This window comes from Artibeus jamaicensis, unplaced genomic scaffold (genome assembly GCF_021234435.1).
Source record: "Artibeus jamaicensis isolate MK-2021 breed Jamaican fruit bat unplaced genomic scaffold, CSHL_Jam_final contig_3126, whole genome shotgun sequence".
Classification (NCBI taxonomy): domain Eukaryota; kingdom Metazoa; phylum Chordata; class Mammalia; order Chiroptera; family Phyllostomidae; genus Artibeus; species Artibeus jamaicensis.
Genome location: NW_026521723.1, coordinates 11613616 through 11630250, shown reverse-complemented (window position 1 = coordinate 11630250; position 16635 = coordinate 11613616). Strand labels below are relative to the sequence as shown.

At 50.7% G+C, this 16635-nt stretch overlaps 1 protein-coding gene across 2 annotated transcripts; it reads right to left on the bottom strand.

The window, feature by feature from the left end:
* Positions 1-4797: 4797 nt before the first annotated feature.
* TIGIT (T cell immunoreceptor with Ig and ITIM domains) lies at positions 4798-16212 on the bottom strand. Of its 2 annotated transcripts, XM_037136919.2 has the most exons (4): positions 15947-16202; positions 14649-14978; positions 11897-11997; positions 4798-6921 (listed from the first exon to the last, which is right to left on the bottom strand). In XM_037136919.2, exons 1-4 carry the CDS (start codon positions 16008-16010, stop codon positions 6688-6690), a joined length of 729 nt encoding a protein of 242 aa, XP_036992814.2. In that variant the 5' UTR covers positions 16011-16202; the 3' UTR covers positions 4798-6687. The 2 variants fall into 2 exon arrangements, with proteins under 2 accessions (XP_036992814.2, XP_036992813.2); XM_037136918.2 differs by lacking the exons at positions 4798-6921; positions 11897-11997 and adding an exon at positions 12020-13833 and having other exon boundaries at positions 15947-16212.
* Positions 16213-16635: the final 423 nt, after the last annotated feature.

The following is a 16635-nucleotide window of genomic DNA, read 5'->3' as shown; positions in this document are numbered from 1 at the left end:
AAACAGGAAAAAAACATTCAAAAAAAGAAAAATTAACTGTAGCGCTTCATTATACTATTATATTATTATTATTGTGACATTTTGGAATACTGTGAAGTTTTATCTCTTGCATATACTTTATACAGAAGTATTACGCCTTAAAAATACGAAAATAAATTTTACAAGGTTTCTGTTTTGTGTGGAAGAGTAATTGATGTTGCTAAGAATGATGTTTGTTTTTTGGGGTTTTTGTTGTTTTTTTTAAATGTTACCAGCACTTTTTTTGTAAGTTTCACTTTCCGAGGTATTGTACAAGTTCACACTGTTTGTGAAGTTTGAATATGAAGGAATAATTAAAAAAAAAACTCTTCTCTTGGTTTCTTACTGTGTCTTTTTTATATTGTGACAGTTTTTCCACATTCTTTTATACCGGGTTCAACACAAATAACACCTCTTTTTCAAAATCATAATCAAAATCATAAGTGTGTAATTCTGTAACATAACAAATATCACACTCAAGCACACCATATGACATTTTTGGTGAAATGTTCAAATTAAAACTATGAATTATTACACCCATATTTTTATTTTCCCAACCACACTGATACAGGCCTTCCTTCTGCCACAGCCCCTGTGCATTGTGGTCTGGGTCTAGTCTAAGAGTACCCAAAATGAGAACTCTCCCTAAAAGGCCAGAAAACATCCTCAATATATCAGTTCTCTTAGTACAAGAGGTAGGAATTCCAAGATTGGTAATATTGAGGTCACTAGGGAAATATAAGGCCAATTTGCATTTTTTCTTCCCCTGTCCAAACCTCACAAATAATCCCAGGGCTCATTTACTGCTATCTAAATCATTCACCTCAATCAAACACCTGAATCAAACAGGCGTTTTTCCTTCCTCACATTCAAATCGGAATCTATCTGCCTCCTGCGGAAATAACCAATCCTGTGTAACACTATGTCCACCTACCCTATATCCTTTTATCCAAGGAAGGTTCATGGCTCAAGATATGTCCCCATCTGATGACTTTGAGTCCCCTAAGGGACTCTTATTTTCTACAAAGACCCTTTCTCATATGCCACTCTACCCATAGGGCTGCCTAACCTCATCATTCTTGTAGAAATTGCTGGTGCAATGGAGAAGACAACACTTGTTTGTCCCTGGTGAAGTCAACCCAACTGAATTAGACTCACCAAGCCTTCAGTAAAAGCATCTACATTCCACCCACGCTGCAGTGTGGAAAGGAAGGGAGCACATTTGTTTCAGCCCTGGTAAACCTTAAAATCTAAAAACTAAATGATCCACATAAAATCAAAAGCTAGGTTACACCACTCAAACTCTCAGTGTCTTGGAGTGTATACACTGGCAAAGATGCATGAGCAGTTTAAGTCAGTGAAGGATCCAAGAAACAAGCAGTCTCATTTGGGGACTGCCGAGGACATGCAGGCCTTGGGTTGAGGAGTCTTAAGGAGAATTCTGGATTGAAAGGTGACCTCTATGAATCTAAATGTTGACTTCTTTCAGCTCAATCACTAAACCCCTAAGTTTACCTGATATTCAGTGAAATAGAAAATAAAGAAAACATTTTCATGATGCACGATTTGTCCCTATTGGGTTTCTGTGAACCTCAGCAGTGTCTTGATGATGCCAGCCAGCTTCACCCGGAATCTGGTCTCTGCATAATCCGCAAGCTCGAGGCTTCTTTCTGCCTGTTGGAACATTGTGGTGTGGTTCACGTAAGGGCTGTAGCAGTCATAAAGGGCACACAGCTTATTCATATAGCTTGTAACTGTTTCTAAGGTTCTCCAGCCTTTACTTCATCCATCCTCACAATGACCCTGTGAAACATTGTGAAGTTACTATGACACCAGTTTATAGAAAGAGAGGTTCAGAAATGTTTTTCCCATTGTAATAAGCTACTGCTTGAAGTCAAGGTTTCTGAAACCAAAGTTATGTGTATATCACACCAGTGCCCCTCAAACTTGAGTAATGTATATACCACTACAGAGAAAAAAAATACGTCTCACAGACTGCAAAACCCCCACAAAATCAGGAACCTGGGATTGTTTTTATTATGTTTAGAAACATTAATAATTAATATAGAGTACAATGACTTTATTATAACCTTTTTATCTCATTTTATTGTTATTCTATTACACTTGTCCCGGTTTCTCCCCCTTTGCCCTGCTCTGCACTTCCAGCGCCCCCCACAGTCAGTCCCCTTCATGTTGTCACTTTAACCTATTAATTTCCTAGTTTTATTTTTACTTGTATTTCATATTTATTTAAAGTTGACTTCTATTTATTTTTATCTTAGTCTTACAGTTCTCCAGGAGCTATAAGGTTTACCAGGTTGTATGTTTGAACATATTTAAGAAAGATTATAAAATATCTTTATAAACTTTATAAAAATATTTCATTAGATTCTTAAAATATTAGAATCTGTATAATCTTCACAAAATAAATTATTTTATAAAATAGAATCTTAAAAAAATTTTATAGTCTTTCTTAAATCTGCTCATACAACCTGGTAAACCTTATAGCTCTTCCAGAATTGTAAGGGCTGCCTGCGTGGGCAAGAGCGCCTCCGAGCGCGCATCGGACCGCCCCGCACCCGGGCACTGCGTGCGCCCTGAGGGCGCCCCTTCCACCACCACCCGAGTCCCCGGACTCCGCCGCTCCGCCCACTCGGAACATATGAATTATTCATCAATGGAGCCTCCGTACCTTGAAATCAACTTAATTATAAACACAAATACAAAGACTGAAGATATTGACAGCACTCTATCATAGGAAGGTGATCAAAACCCAAGATGTTTGACTTTTTAAAAGATTATCATCTCACAACACAAAATTTTAAAATACAGATAACTTGTAGACCCCAAAGATATATCTGTAATTCTTAGCATTCCTTGAATCCCAATGATTAAGGGTTTGGTAATTCCAGATACCTTAGTTGATCCCAGAAAGATTCTATGTCCCGTCGGGGCCGGTGCCGGACACACGTGCTTGTGACACAAACGCAACATGAACGTGAGCTTGGCATTTTGCATATTGCAGAGTCAACCACATCATCTTACTGTGTCTTCCCACGACCCCTATGAGTAGATGTTATTATTATCATTGTGTAAATGAGGAAACCTTTGCAATGAGGATGGGCAAGTTGAGGTCATTCCAATGCCAGGGAGCGGCGTGGCAATGCTCAATGCTTGGACCAAGGACCTCGATGCCCCGCCCACCACCCGCCAGAGCCACTTCTCTGTTGGTCTCTATGAAAGCAGCCAGACCTCCGCCCGCGGAGAAGGTATTCCTCACAACCTGCGTGAAGTCAGAAGGATAGTTATGCTGCAAGTCTATTCCTGCATAACACCTATGAGCTGCAAAACTTCTTCACGGCCCCAAACCTGTGCACAATAACTGGACCACTTGGCTACCTCAAATAACTTTTGGAAAGAGTCTGAGATAAATTCACACCCTGCTTTTGACCTCATGCTTTGTCTTAAAGCAAGGATACAGGACACTAGGAAAGAATCTGTCTGTTTCCTCCTGGTCATAGTTCTTTCAAATGCCTGGCAGCATGTGTAGAGCGATCCAATGGCCTATAAACACACCTCTGTGTTTTCTCTGTGTGCAAGGCAATTACTAGGACTGCAATACCTAATATACTAGCTACCAGTCGCATGTCACCACTTGCATTTGAATTAATTTAAGTGAAATAAAATGTAAAATTCAAGTTCCTTAGTCACATGAGCCTTCTTTCAGGTCCACGGAAGCTGTGTGTGGCTCGCAGCTGCCATACTGAATTTTCATCCCAGAAAGTTCAGTGGGATAGTCCTGTCCTCAACTGTATCCTATGCAAACTGACTCACTGAAGCATCGAAGTACATAGTCCTGACCCCACAAGGGCAGGCTCTTCCACACAGAAGGCTCCCCCGGGCCTCCTGACAGGTGTGATGTGAAGTGGAGGTGCAGGATTACGTCACTAGTTGCAGCATTGACACGGGACTGGAAAGAAGCAGAAGACTGAACAGAACTGGCGCCGCACAGCTGAAGCACAGCCATGATGCTGACTCCCTCCTCTTTGTCGGGGGCGGTTGGCCAGCAGGACACTGCCCTTCCTGTGCGGCACACACCCCGCCCATCCGCCCAGCTAGCTCACCACCGCTGGGATCTCTGGGAACCTGGCTGTGCGGAGACACTGGGACTCCAGGGGCTCACGGGGTGAGAAGGGCAAGTCATGAAATGGAACTGCAATGCAAAGGTCCTGTCCACCCAGGATAATCATCTCCCTCCAAGCTCCCTGACCCGATTTTCTCATATTTGTTCAGTATAATTCTTTGGATTATAGATCAGATTCTATGTGCCCCGGCTTTGAATGTGGGGTGATAAGGAGTCGGGCCTCAGTAAACTGATTTCTCCAGGAACTCTCATCCCCTTCTGTTCTCCTCTCCTCCTGTGAAGGAATTCGGGAGGGCATCCAAGAGAGCCTAGGGTCTCTTCCTGTTCCCAGTTAGTGGTCCCCTGCCTCACTCAGGCTCCCCTGTGATTCTTCCCTGCGTATGTCCAGACACACATAATAAAAGGAAAAAAGCTAACGAAACCCCACTTGAATGAGAGACTGACAGAGACTACCAGTCAAAGACGAGCACTGCCCCGGATGCCAGCGTGGCTCAGGTATGGGGTCTGGAGCCACCTGGTCCAACTGAAATGCAATGGGGGTCACAGAAGCAATTTTAGATTTTCCAGTAGTCACATTAAGAGAGTAAAAATAAATAGGGGAAATTCATCTTAATAATATATTTTATTTAATCCAGCATATCCAAAACATTTTCAGTTTGACATGTGATCAACATTTTAAGTTACTAATGTGATACTTTACATTCTTATTATTATTCATAGTAAGTCTTCAAAATCTGGTGTGTGTTTCACCCTTGGAGCAACGCGCAGCTCCACACAGACCAACCTCGTCTCTCGTGCTCGTAGCTGCCGGCAGAGAGCGGCTGCTGGACCGAACCGCGCGCCACCCCTGAACCGGGCTGCTGCCGCTTTGTCTCCACTGGTTCTCCGAGGAGAATCTGTCCATTGAATTCCACTCTAAAATGTATTCTCTGTTGAATTCAATCGCATTTTAGTTACCTGACCAACTTACAGCATCCATGGGTCCTTTTGTATTTTTATCGACTCCAAAGGGTATTTGTAAATGTTTCCCAGGTACAATAATGTTAAATAACACCCAGCTCATTCCACCCAGGCCTGAAACACATCTCCGTCAGATCAGAACACCACTCCCTTTTCACCGTTACATCTTAGTTCATTTCTTGCCCGTGAATTGTGTTCTACTCCCAACCAATTTGCACCAGCTTTGCCAGAAAAATGCTGTGGCGCTGCTGTGGCAAATAGCAGCGTTTCCCACATATCTCTCTTTCTTCCCCAAACCTTGCACTCTGGACAGATTTCAGCCCATTGCTCCTCCCCACAGATCTTTTTGGTTGATAAGTGAGAAATATAAAAACAAAAATTCGAGGAGGAGTAGGAATTGAATTGTCTTCTTGCTCAACCAGCCTAATTTGCAGGGAGCAGGGCAAGGCTTCATTTTAACGGTTGGCAAGAGGCAGCTTGCTTCCCATTCTCTCTCGGTCCCCTTGCCCACCAGAGAGCATTGCTCCCCTCTGAGCCAGCCTCCCTCCTCCTTTCTCGAGAGGGGCAGCAGGAGGGTAAAAACCTCACACCACTTAGACAGAAAAGAGTGGCTCCAATGTCACCCCGGCCCCAGCACGAAGGCCTGAGGGCTGAATTGAAGGGTTCAGAGAAGATAGTTTGGGAGCGTACATTTTTAAAAACCTCTCTGTCACCCTCCTTCTATGTATTTTCCCTACAAATAGTCCTTATTTTAAAAATCTAGGTTCTCCTTTTACTGGAAAGCAGATTATTTCCTCGAACCTCAGTGGTGGGGGGGTAGAGAAGAGGGCTCACTGCCCAAGAGCTGAGATGCCACCTGGTGACTTCAGCTGGAGTCCCCCTCATCCGCCCACACTGAGCAACCGCCTGCCCAGATAGAGTCTGAAGTCTCATCGATTCCCTTCGTGCCAGGGTCTTTCTTGTGGGACTTTCAGCTCCTTGGACAAAACGAGTTCTTTGGACAAAAGTCCTGCCCTCACCAGACCAGCCTCGCTGTCCCCTGCATCCGCCCAGACCACCTCCCCACGGACACGCCCGCCCAGACCGCCTCCCGGGAGGAGACGGTGCGCCTTCCCCAAGGCCCGGGGCTCCTGTCCTTGTCTCCCGCGGCCCTTCCACGTCCCCGTGCCCTCCCCACTTGCCTGCGAGTTCTTCTAGGACTGACGACCACGGTTTGGTCATCCTAGAATCTCCCCGCAGAAGCTGGTCCCACCCCTTAATCATGACATGCCTCGAATGTGTGAACGTTGGCAAAAATGACAATGACCCCGTCACCTGACCCCCTGCTCAGAGGCACGAGGAGCTGCAACGAACCGCTCAGAGCCACAGTTGGGGCTCAAACCGCCCGAATACAAACCCGGGTCCAATTTTTTAAAACGTGGCATTCGTAATCGAGCCGAGCCGCTGCCCTGGTCTGCCAGGGACGGGGGGCGGCAATGCAGGCGAAGGCGAAGGCGACATTCACTCAGTCACTGCACGGAGCGCACACACCGAACACACGCGCGGCAGTGAGGAGAGCGCGCACCCTAAACTCCCGCCCGACACACCGCGGCCTCCGCCGGGAAGCTGATGTCCCCGAGGCTGCGGTAGCTCAGGACGTTGAAGTAGTCGTGCGGCTCCGCGGGGTCGTCCCCGCCGGGCCCCGCTCCGGCCTGCGCGCCGCTCCCGGGGGACGACAGGTCGCTGGGTCCCCGTTCTTCCCATTCGGGTGGCGCTCTCCGGAGGCCGCTTCCCGCAGAACGAATTCGAAGAAATTTCCTCTAAAACAAACAAATTGCAAAGTGAGCGTGTAGGGATGGTATTCAAAAAGTACTCAACATGACACATGATTACGACGATCTCTTTTCCTTTCTTACACACACACTCAGGCAGCGCTGTGTTCTCACCGACACAGACTCCTCCGCCCTCAATGTCTCACCTTTGTCACTGCTGGGCTGCAGCGCTAACCACCCGCAGGGTGGGGGGTGGGGCGGACAAACAAGCTGCGCACACAGTGTGTCCACGCACAGTGTGCCCGCGCTCATTCCTTCCTGTTTGCTAAGCCCCGGGACCCCACTTCTCTTCCTCTTGACCACCCGGCCCGCGGACCTCGTCCTGTCTAAGCGGCCTTCTTCCCAGGCGTCCAGGGCACCGCTCCCTCCGGCTTCTCCTCCTCCTCCTCCTGGAAACCCCACCTTCATCTTCGCTGTTCTGCTTGCCCATCAGCGCCTCAAATAAAGGGTTTTCCTTCCCAGGGTTCGGCCCTCTGCTTTCTCACATTCAACACTCTCTCTGAGTCACTGCATCTACATGAACATCTACAACCACCCTCCTCCCTCTGGTGACTCCCGAGTCTCTCCCCAAACCAGCCCCCGGCTTCTGCCCTGAGATCCAGACCCAGGCGCCCACCTGCTCACTGGGCAAGGCTGCCCGGCGACACCGCCGCTGCAAGCTCGGGCTCAGCCTGCCTCCAAGGCACCCAACACCGCTCCCTGCAGGCACTGCTCCTGCCCCACAGCCTCCAACGCGCCTTACAGCACGGTCTACCAGGCCAGAAGCCTGGGGGCTGATGTGAAACTCCAGGTGGAGGTAAAATCCCCTCCTGGTTTACTCCTAAGAAAATCTGCAGTCTACTCCCTTTCCTATCCTTCCTTTCATCTCTTATCTCTCACCGGACTTCCGTACTCACCCGCCTCTAGAGCCCCTGGTAGCTCTCGAACTTCCACATGGCCACCAGCAGGTGATCCATCAGAGATGGAAGCCGCACCGTGCCATGCTTCCGCCTAAACCCTTGGATGTCTCCCACTGTGTACAGGGGCCACAAGAGGACTTCAAGGCATCTATAAAACCACTGAAGGGGTGTGTGTGTGTGTGTGTGTGTGTGTGTGTGTGTGTGAGAGAGAGAGAGAGAGAGAGAGAGAGAGAAAGAGGAAGGAAGGAAGGAAGGAAGGAAGGAAGGAAGGAAGGAAGGAAGGAAGGAAGGAAGGAAGGAAGGAAGGGCCATTGCATGAGGTGCACTCTGCTAGGAAGGAAGTCCACCACTCAGGGGCTGTGCGGGACGCCCCCCCAATGCCTGTGTGACTTGTTCATACTAAGCTTTACGTCCTGCAGCCCTACCCCAGCCAAACCCCAACTCCCAGGGTGGGGCCCGATGCCAGAGAGCTGCCGTTTCCTGAGACCCCACTGTGAGCCTGCAGGGCTGCCTTCTCCTCTAACCTCGCCAACACCCCTGCGGAAGTTCTGAGCTGGCTCCTAGGCACAGACCGGCGCAGTCATCTGCCCAGGGACCAACCCGATTCTGACTTACGTCCGTCTGACTCTGGCTACGTTTTCTCCTCAACCAAGCTGCCTCTCACCCTGCGGCTTCTAGAAAGCCAGGCACTGTTCCCTGACTCCCCGGGTTTGTGTGTGTTGCACCCATTGTCTGTTCTCTGTGGTTCCCTGAAAAAGTTCTCTACTCCAACCTCCAGACTCGGCTCCACAGCCCTTTGTCCAAGAAGCCACCTCTGGCCCTGGCCGGGTGGCTCCATTGGTTGAAATGGCAACTCGTACACCAAAATCTTGTGGGTTTGAATCCCAGTCAGGCAACCAATTGATGTTTCTCTTTCATATCAATGTTTCTCTCTTTCTCTCTCTCTCTCTCTCTATCAATAAAAAACATATCCTCAGGTGAGGATTAAAAAAAGAAACCCTTCTGACCCTCCGGGAGGGCTACATCCCCCTCCGCCGGGCTAGCTATGGTCCTGAATACTGCTGTGTAACACCGAGTGCTCTTACCCGACTTTCTGTTCGCCCTTCATCTCCTCACACTGCAGCCCCCTGTGGGCGGGGGCTGGGCCGTGTTCCTCTGCGTGACCCCAGGGCCCATAACACATGCTCGATAAACGTCTTAGGACTCACACACACTCACACACACTCACACACACACACATTCTTCGACAGCCCTGTGCCTAAAAGAACTGGATTTTCCAAATCGAAGCAGGGGCTCACGGTTGGACACCTGCGACGCTGCAACTGTGGGGCAACAGGCCACAACAGTGAAACCCGTTGGGGAAGAGCAAGGATGTGAGGCCCGGCTCCTGAGAGCAGCACAGGTGAGGGCTGCCCTAAGGCGAGGAAGCCGAACGCGGCAGGCCCCCACAGAACGGCGCCCGAAATGCTTAATGACACGGGTACAAAGATGACACCCTCTCAGTCCTCCTAGAAACCACTCTAGAGCAAGTCGCTCGCCCGCACCGAAGACCTGAAGGACAGAATCACAAAGAGCCACACACGGCGTTGGAAAACAACAGCGAACAAACCACCTTCCGTTCTGCCCCTCCTTCCAGGACTGGGTGCACCAGCAGCATCCCCGGCGGCAGCGTGGAGCTCAGCGCACACACATGCGTGCCGGGCGGTGAGTGCGAGGGTGGATAGGGCTGCAGGGACGTTCGCAGGAAACAAATGAGAAAACTCCGAGTGACACCCGGCTGCAGGCCGGAGCAGCCGGGCTGGAGAGAAGCCATAGTCTCGGAAGCACTCACAAGAGTCAGGCATCTGTCCCCTCCTACTGTTTCATTCGCTCCTTTTCAGTACGAGGGGCTGCACCTTATCTCCAACTAGTGTGAGGAAAAGGGTGGTTATTGAAGCTCATGCTGGTGCGTGAGGCAGCCCGCCCATGGTCAGAGCACACGCACGCAACCCGCTCTCAGAGAGCTGCGAGCCCCTCACGCTGTGCTCTCGCCCTGTTCTTAGACCGGCCGCTCTGGCCTCTGAATCTGGGAACTCTTTTGGCTTCCCAAAGGCCCCTGGGAATCAGAAATATGCCCGAGGTGGGTCTCTCAGCTGCTCTGTTTCCTTCCGTCCTGCATAGGGGACTCCGTAATTGGAATCAGTGTAAAAAACAAGTTTGAAACTAACGCACTGGTGTCCTAAAGCAGGGTGTCAAACTCACTTTCACAGGGGCCACATCAGCCTCTAGGTCGCCTTCAAAGGGCTGAATGTAATCTTAGGACTGTGTAAGTGTAACTGCTCCTTAACAGTTAAGTGAGAGCTTGGCGCTGCCTCCGGTAGAAACCAGGTGCCAGGCACATAAACTGGAGGCCGGATTCAGCCTGCGGGCCTTGTGTTTGCCACCTGAGTCCAGAAGGATCAGAGGCCGCTGCTGAGACTGCAGCTGGGTCTGGCAGGGACAGCACTGCCCCCTGGGGACGGCGAGGAGGAAGGACAACGCCCTGGGCCGCCCTGGTCCAGCAGCAGGACACGCACCCTCTTCCCTGAACCTTGCAGAGGGTGCCCTAGGGGCACTTTTGCCAAAGCTGCTGGACAAATAATAATCCTTCATTTAGTCTAGTAGATCCGAGCACTGTAAATATTTATTGAGCACCGAGTATTATGCGGTCTCATAATAAATAAAATGTATAATAACTATAAAACCATATATTTGTAAGAGTGATGGTTATTAATATATGCCAGGAAAAATGCCAAGTGGCTTACTTGAATAATTTGACTTAAGTTTCCCACAACCCCATGAGAACAGCACCACAATCATTTCCGAGCCACCGATGCTGAAGCTGAGGGTTGGCAAGGCTGGTAATACAGCCAGAGCCCCGGGCCACCCCAGGTCTGTCTGACTCCCAAGGCCGCGGTCCCAGACACTGCAACCTGCTGGCTCTCGGGGCCTGTAGGGGGCGCTGTTGGCGCCAGGCTCAGACCCCGCCTGCCTGACTGGTGCCTCATCCCCCAGACCTGGGAGCGCAGACTGAGGGGCTCACAGCCTTGGGCCTCCCTGGTGAGCAGCCAGCAGGCAGTGACTGACTGAGGTGGGGTTTTACAAGGCCAGCTCCCTGCCTCAAGGCGCAACCAACTCTGCATACAATTCTTGCTTCAACCAAGTCTCAGGCTAAGCCCACTTCGGGCAGCACTTTCTCACCTTGGCCCCATTCTGCTTCCTTCAACACCCTTCACCTGAGCGCTCACTCACCCTACTGTCGCCAGAATCCACACGTCAGGCTCTCTTTCCTGGACCTGATCTAAAACGGCCGCCCCTGGGAACAGCCCTGGATGGCCTGTGGAAGGAGACTCCCCGGTGGGCAGGGTGGAAGTACAGACCCCACCGCCCGTGCTGAGTGGGGTGGGGCACGGGTGGGAGGCCACTTTGAGCCGGTGCCATGGCTCTGACATCGGAGAAGTGTGCGGGAAGCAGTGGTTATTAGGACTGGGAAATTGGGTGGCTTTTGCTGGACTGTCCTGGTGTGCCGTGCAGGCATTCACAGAAGCGCCCTCTCCTGCGCGGACCCTGACCGCCAGAGGCAGAACTTCGGAGGAAGGCGGGCTGGGGCCTGAGTGAGCCTCCTCCACCAGGGTCTTGGTGCGGGTCAGGGGTCTCCCCCGCTCTTGTTTCTCATCCTGCAGAATGGCTGGGCGGCCCAGCACTGCTGAAGGATCGTTAAAATTCAATGACTCATGTACAGAAACACCTAGCACGGGGTACATTGCCAAGATGCACCCGAGTCGGAGCAGATCGGTCAGTCTCCCAGGGGACTGGCGTGAGGGGCAGGCAGGTGACAGGCCCAACCTTCCGGGAGCTCCCACAGAAGGGAGGGGGACAGAAGAAGAATATGAACAACTTCACAAAGAGGCAAAACGAGGACCCTGAAAAAGGCACAAAGAGCAGTGGGGAGACCACCTCTAAGTCTCTCTCTGGACAGAAAGTCCCTGAAAAGGCCAGGGCGGCAGGGTCAGGTGCCGTGACTGGATGTCAGCCAGAATCGTTACCTTCCTGGTCAACGCGACCACCGCTATGACCGCCGTGCAGATGACCACCAGCAATATGACTCCAAGCAATAGGATCTGGAAGCCAGCGCGTTGCTCAGGCCCTGGGGGGAGGACAGAATAAAGGAAGTGGGCCGACCGCTCCCCAGGGAAGCCGGAGCGGCGGGGCGCCGAGGTGGGGACTGGCCCGCCTTCCTCCGGCCACAGGGTTGGACCCATCGGCCCAGCAGCTGCGGTCTGCCTCACACGCCGGACACCAGCGCTCCCTCCCTCGACTCCACAAAACCGCTGCTAGTGATTATCATGCAATGAAACGAATGATAACGTCCAGAAAAAGTGGAAAAGGAACATTTTTATTAAACTTCATATTTATAACCATACTTGTAGAAAAATGACTTAAAAATTAAAATAAAATTAATACTAACATGCAAAAAAGAAAAAAGCACATAACCTTGCACCTTAAGCCTCTAGCACTTGCTCACCTCGGCTGTGGGGCCCAGAGGGAGTGCGGTCCTCGGCTGTTTTCCTTTCGTTCGTATCACACATGTTGCTTAATAAGTGTCTGTGGTATGAATTGAGGTGTGAATAAGCGAATTTCTATTGACGTAAAATGTCACTGGAAGGAGGAAGAGGCAGGAGGAAGTTTTGAAGAGAGGAGCGGTATTTGGCCCAAGGGGGGTGTGAGAGAAAGGGGCAGTGGCCCGCCCTGGGCCGTGCTCTAGGTGGGAGGGTTTCTGGCTGCTCCACCAGATCTCCCCTCCTTCCCAGAAGCTTGGGCAGAACTCAGGTGTCCAGGGAGAAAAGAGAAGAGTGTAGCAGAGGCCGGGCCTCTTTCCTCCGACGATGGGCTTAGATTGCAGGGAAGGTGGCTGAGGAATGCCGTGCCTAGGACAGGGCAGTGCCCACAGTCCCGATGCAGAGCTGGGAGGGGTAGGAGAGGGAGCCCGAATTCCCAGAGCGAGTTTCTTCTGCCCTGAGGATTCAGTTTCCTGCTTGGCCACAGGCGAGGAAAGAGGGCGGGGGGGAGCAAAGCGGTGGTGGAGGGCGGATGCAGAGGGCTGTGCACACAACCAGGAACAGGGGCTGGGTGGCTCTGGTCTGCATGCTTCATGGGCTTATATCAGAGCCAGCAGAGAATTAGCATTTGAGAAGAAACTTTAAGATAACAGTTTCACAGACTTTGCTAACTCATGAAACTTGATCTCCCACACAATAAGCAAATTGAAGTTGGGGGGGAGCAGTTTAGGGGAACCAGCGCGCCTGTGTCCGAATCAGCTCTAATGCTCCGAGCAAGCCAGTGGGAGAGGACTCGTGTTCCCAGCTGAGATTTACTTGGTGTTCATCACGCCTGTTCCAGGTGCTGTTCTCTAGGCATTTTCTGGCAGTAAGGAGTTCAGTCCCATGTTAGCACTTCATAAGGGCTCACAATCACCCTCATTTCACTAATGAGAAAAGCAGTGCACGGAGGAGCTAAGTAATCTTGTCTGAGGTCAACAGCAGCACCGGGGGTGGACACCAGCTGTCTGGCGTCAGTCTGAGCTCACAACCACTCTCAGGTGTGATAATAACCCTTTGTCACCTTCCAGACAACTGGTTCACGTGTCCAGATGGATAACGAATGTGGGGTTATTTTGGAAACTATGAAGTGCACCCAAGTGTGAATCATCATCAGTTAAAGATAGAACTGCCCTATGACCCAGCAATTCCACTTCTGGGTATTTATGTGAAGAAGACAAAACACCGATTTGAAAAGATATGTGCACCCTTAGGTTCACTGCGGCACATTCACGACGGCCGGGACACGGCAGCCACCTCGTGCCCACTGACAGACGGGCGCGTGGAGAGGACGTGGTGCGAACGCACAGTGGGACGCTGGTCAGACGGGAAGAGGAGGAAATCCCACCATCTGCAGCAGCACGATGGACCCGGAGGGCGTGATGCTGAGTGAAATGAGTCAGAGAGAAAAGACAGATGCCATGTGATTTCACGTATATGTAGAATCTAAAAAACAAATACACGAGCAAACAAAACGGAAATAAACTCATAGACACAGAGAACAAACCGACAGTTGCCAGATGGGTGGAGAGTTGGGGGAACAGGTGAAAGAGAGGACGGGGTTAAGATGCAGGAATTGCCAGCTGTAAAAGCAGTCACTGAGGCGTGAGTACAGCACAGGGAACATCGGCAGCGATATTGTAATAACTGTGTATGGTGACTGATGGGCACTGGAATTATCAGGGTGATCACTTTATAAGTTATATAAATGCCTAATCACTATGTTGTTCACCTGAAACTAATGTAATATTGCATGTCGACTGTAATGGAAAAATGTTTAAACATTTTTAAGCTTCGGTTTTAACTAGCTCTAATGCTTTATAAGTTTGGGGGCTAATTCTAATTTGCATGATCCATGCTAAACTAATAAATGAGAACATTTTTTAGACGACCTGATCAACTGGTCTTTCTAGTAAACACACATAAAATGTGCTTCTTATACCCAAAAGTGTGGCTCTCAGCCCTGGCTGCACATTCGAGTCACCAGGGACACCCATAGACCTGCCACACCCTGGCTCTGCCCCCAGGGACGCTGGTGGAGTCGGTCGGGGCCAGGGCACTGGCATCGGCGGTATAGAAAAGCTCCCGGGTGACGTGACTGTGAGCCCGGGTCAGAGGCCCTGCTCCCCCGTGTTTGACAGGGATGCCTTTTCTATCCTAGAGGGCGGGATGCAGCAGCCCCTCTGCCCAGAGGGCGTACCTGAGCTTTGCAGGACCTCCAGAAAGAGTCTGCCTTTGTACATGCCATCGGGGAAGGTGTAATAGATGCAGGAGTACTCCCCTGTGTCGTTGGTGGTCAGCGACCCGAGAGTGAGGTCCAGGTGGGGGCCGGGGGCCACCCGCTCCCTGAGGGCTGGGTGGACGTGCCAGCCCAGGTGAGCGTGGTAAACGGCCAGCACTTGGTCCTGCTGCTTCCAGTCCACCTGAGTCACTGTGGCAGTGGTGAAGGAAAGGTGACACTGTAAGGTGACCGAGCCCCCTTCCTCTGCAGAGATGTTCCCTGTGGTTATTATTCTGCCTGTCACAGCTCCTGGGGCAGGAAAAAGCATGCGTGAGTCTCGGGTCCACAACTGGCCTCGGACCTTCCCGTGGAAATTCCAAGGGGCTTCGTGTCCAGCGTTGGCCTTTGGAATGCTCCGCAGACCCTCCTGTCCCTCCCCCGGGGGGACTGTAATTGCCACACAGCAGAGCACTTCCCCATCCTAGGATACTCCGCTGTGGTTCATGGTCCACTGGGGGACCATGGCCCGCTCCAGAGTTGCTCTCTTGTGCTTACTTTGCCTCCCCCCACCCAGAATGTAGACCCTGGGAGCCTGTTTCACTGAATCTCCCAGCAGCTCAGTTCTGCGCTGGACTCATTCTCCTTTGAAATAAAATCTGGCTGTTTGGGTGACTGCCACTTGGGGGACCCAGAAAGCCCTCCAGGAAAGCCGTGGGATGCACAGGGAAGGCGCGCTGGAGAGAAACTGTTGCTCCGAGGCAAGGCCACCTCTTGGCTCTTACACTCCCCTTCGATGGTTCAGAAAGCGACGTAAAAACTAATGTGTGCTGCAGTTTTTAAATATCCGTGTCCCTTTTAATACAGAAGGAAATAGATCTAGCATAGATTCAATCCATAATGATAGAACCTCTAGAATTCTGATCCACAGAAAGATGTACAATATGTTTCTAGAAGTTTCCTCAAGGACAGAAGAAAGGAAGATGGAGCAGTAGCAAAATTCTACAAGGGACTTGATTATTCCTCCTTCTGAGTTCCTTTCTCTCCCGCTGCCTCCTTTCCTGGGTGAGCCAGCGAGGTTCTCCCAACCTCGGGTCCTTCACCTGCCACCCACGACAGACCTGCGCCTCCTTCTCAGAAAAGAGAAGAGGATGCAGGGCTCCGAAAACTGTGGCCCTCTCCCCGCAGACAGACGCAGCGTTCACTCCCAGCCTCCCCTGTCCTCCTCCCCACTGTCCCTCTACCTTAGATTCTCTCTAGGCTGGACTTGCAGCTCTTACCTGAAGCCAGGGCGGCAGCCTGCCTCAGCCCCTGGGCCCAGAGCAGCAGGAGGCCCCACTGCATGCTTCTGCCCAGAGGGCCTCCAGGAAGCAGATGTGGCCTGATCTGCCACGGAAACAGGCCCACTGCAGATGGCAAAGCGAAACTGAGCCTGTGAGGAGAGAGGGTCTCGGAAAAACTGAGTTCAGCAAAACCAAAGACGCATAAATTTCTCAGCAAGTACACAAGGTGCACAGGGCGAGCCACAAGAAAGACCATGAAGGAAACACATTAAAAAATAAGCACAGATGTGGTTAGAGGTACATTACACTGGTCTTCGGATTACTATTAGCCAATCTGCTGTTGTAAATTCTCTTACTGCACTTTTTTTTTTAAATCAGCCTTTATTTAACAAACTCATGCCAGGGTATCTGTGGCATGCCCAGGATTTACAGAGCCTGTTACCTGTCTCACCCTGACTTCACCCTACTAGAGAGTGTGCAAAGATAAGAGAAACTCAAGTCTGTTCACTTTTAGGCTAGGAATTGCACTCGAAATCTAATGAGCCAGTGAACAAGAGGCATTGAGTAGGGGGGACCAGACATGGATGGGACACAAGTCTTGAGCAAACATAGCCCTTTCGCTTGAATGAGGTCCTCTCCTCAAATCCTCTGTCTTCTGTCTTGTTTACATGGATTGAGACTGTTGA

Coding starts and splice junctions, on each gene's coding strand:
- TIGIT (XM_037136918.2), bottom strand. CDS start 16,205: ATGGTCTTTCTTGTGGCTCGCCCTGTGCACCTTGTGTACTTGCTGAGA. Junction 14,979..15,946: donor GGCTGCCGCCCTGGCTTCAG/GTAAGAGCTGCA, acceptor TTCCTGCCCCAG/GAGCTGTGACAGGCAGAATA. Junction 13,834..14,648: donor GGAGGTCCTGCAAAGCTCAG/GTACGCCCTCTG, acceptor CATTTCACTCAG/CATCACGCCCTCCGGGTCCA.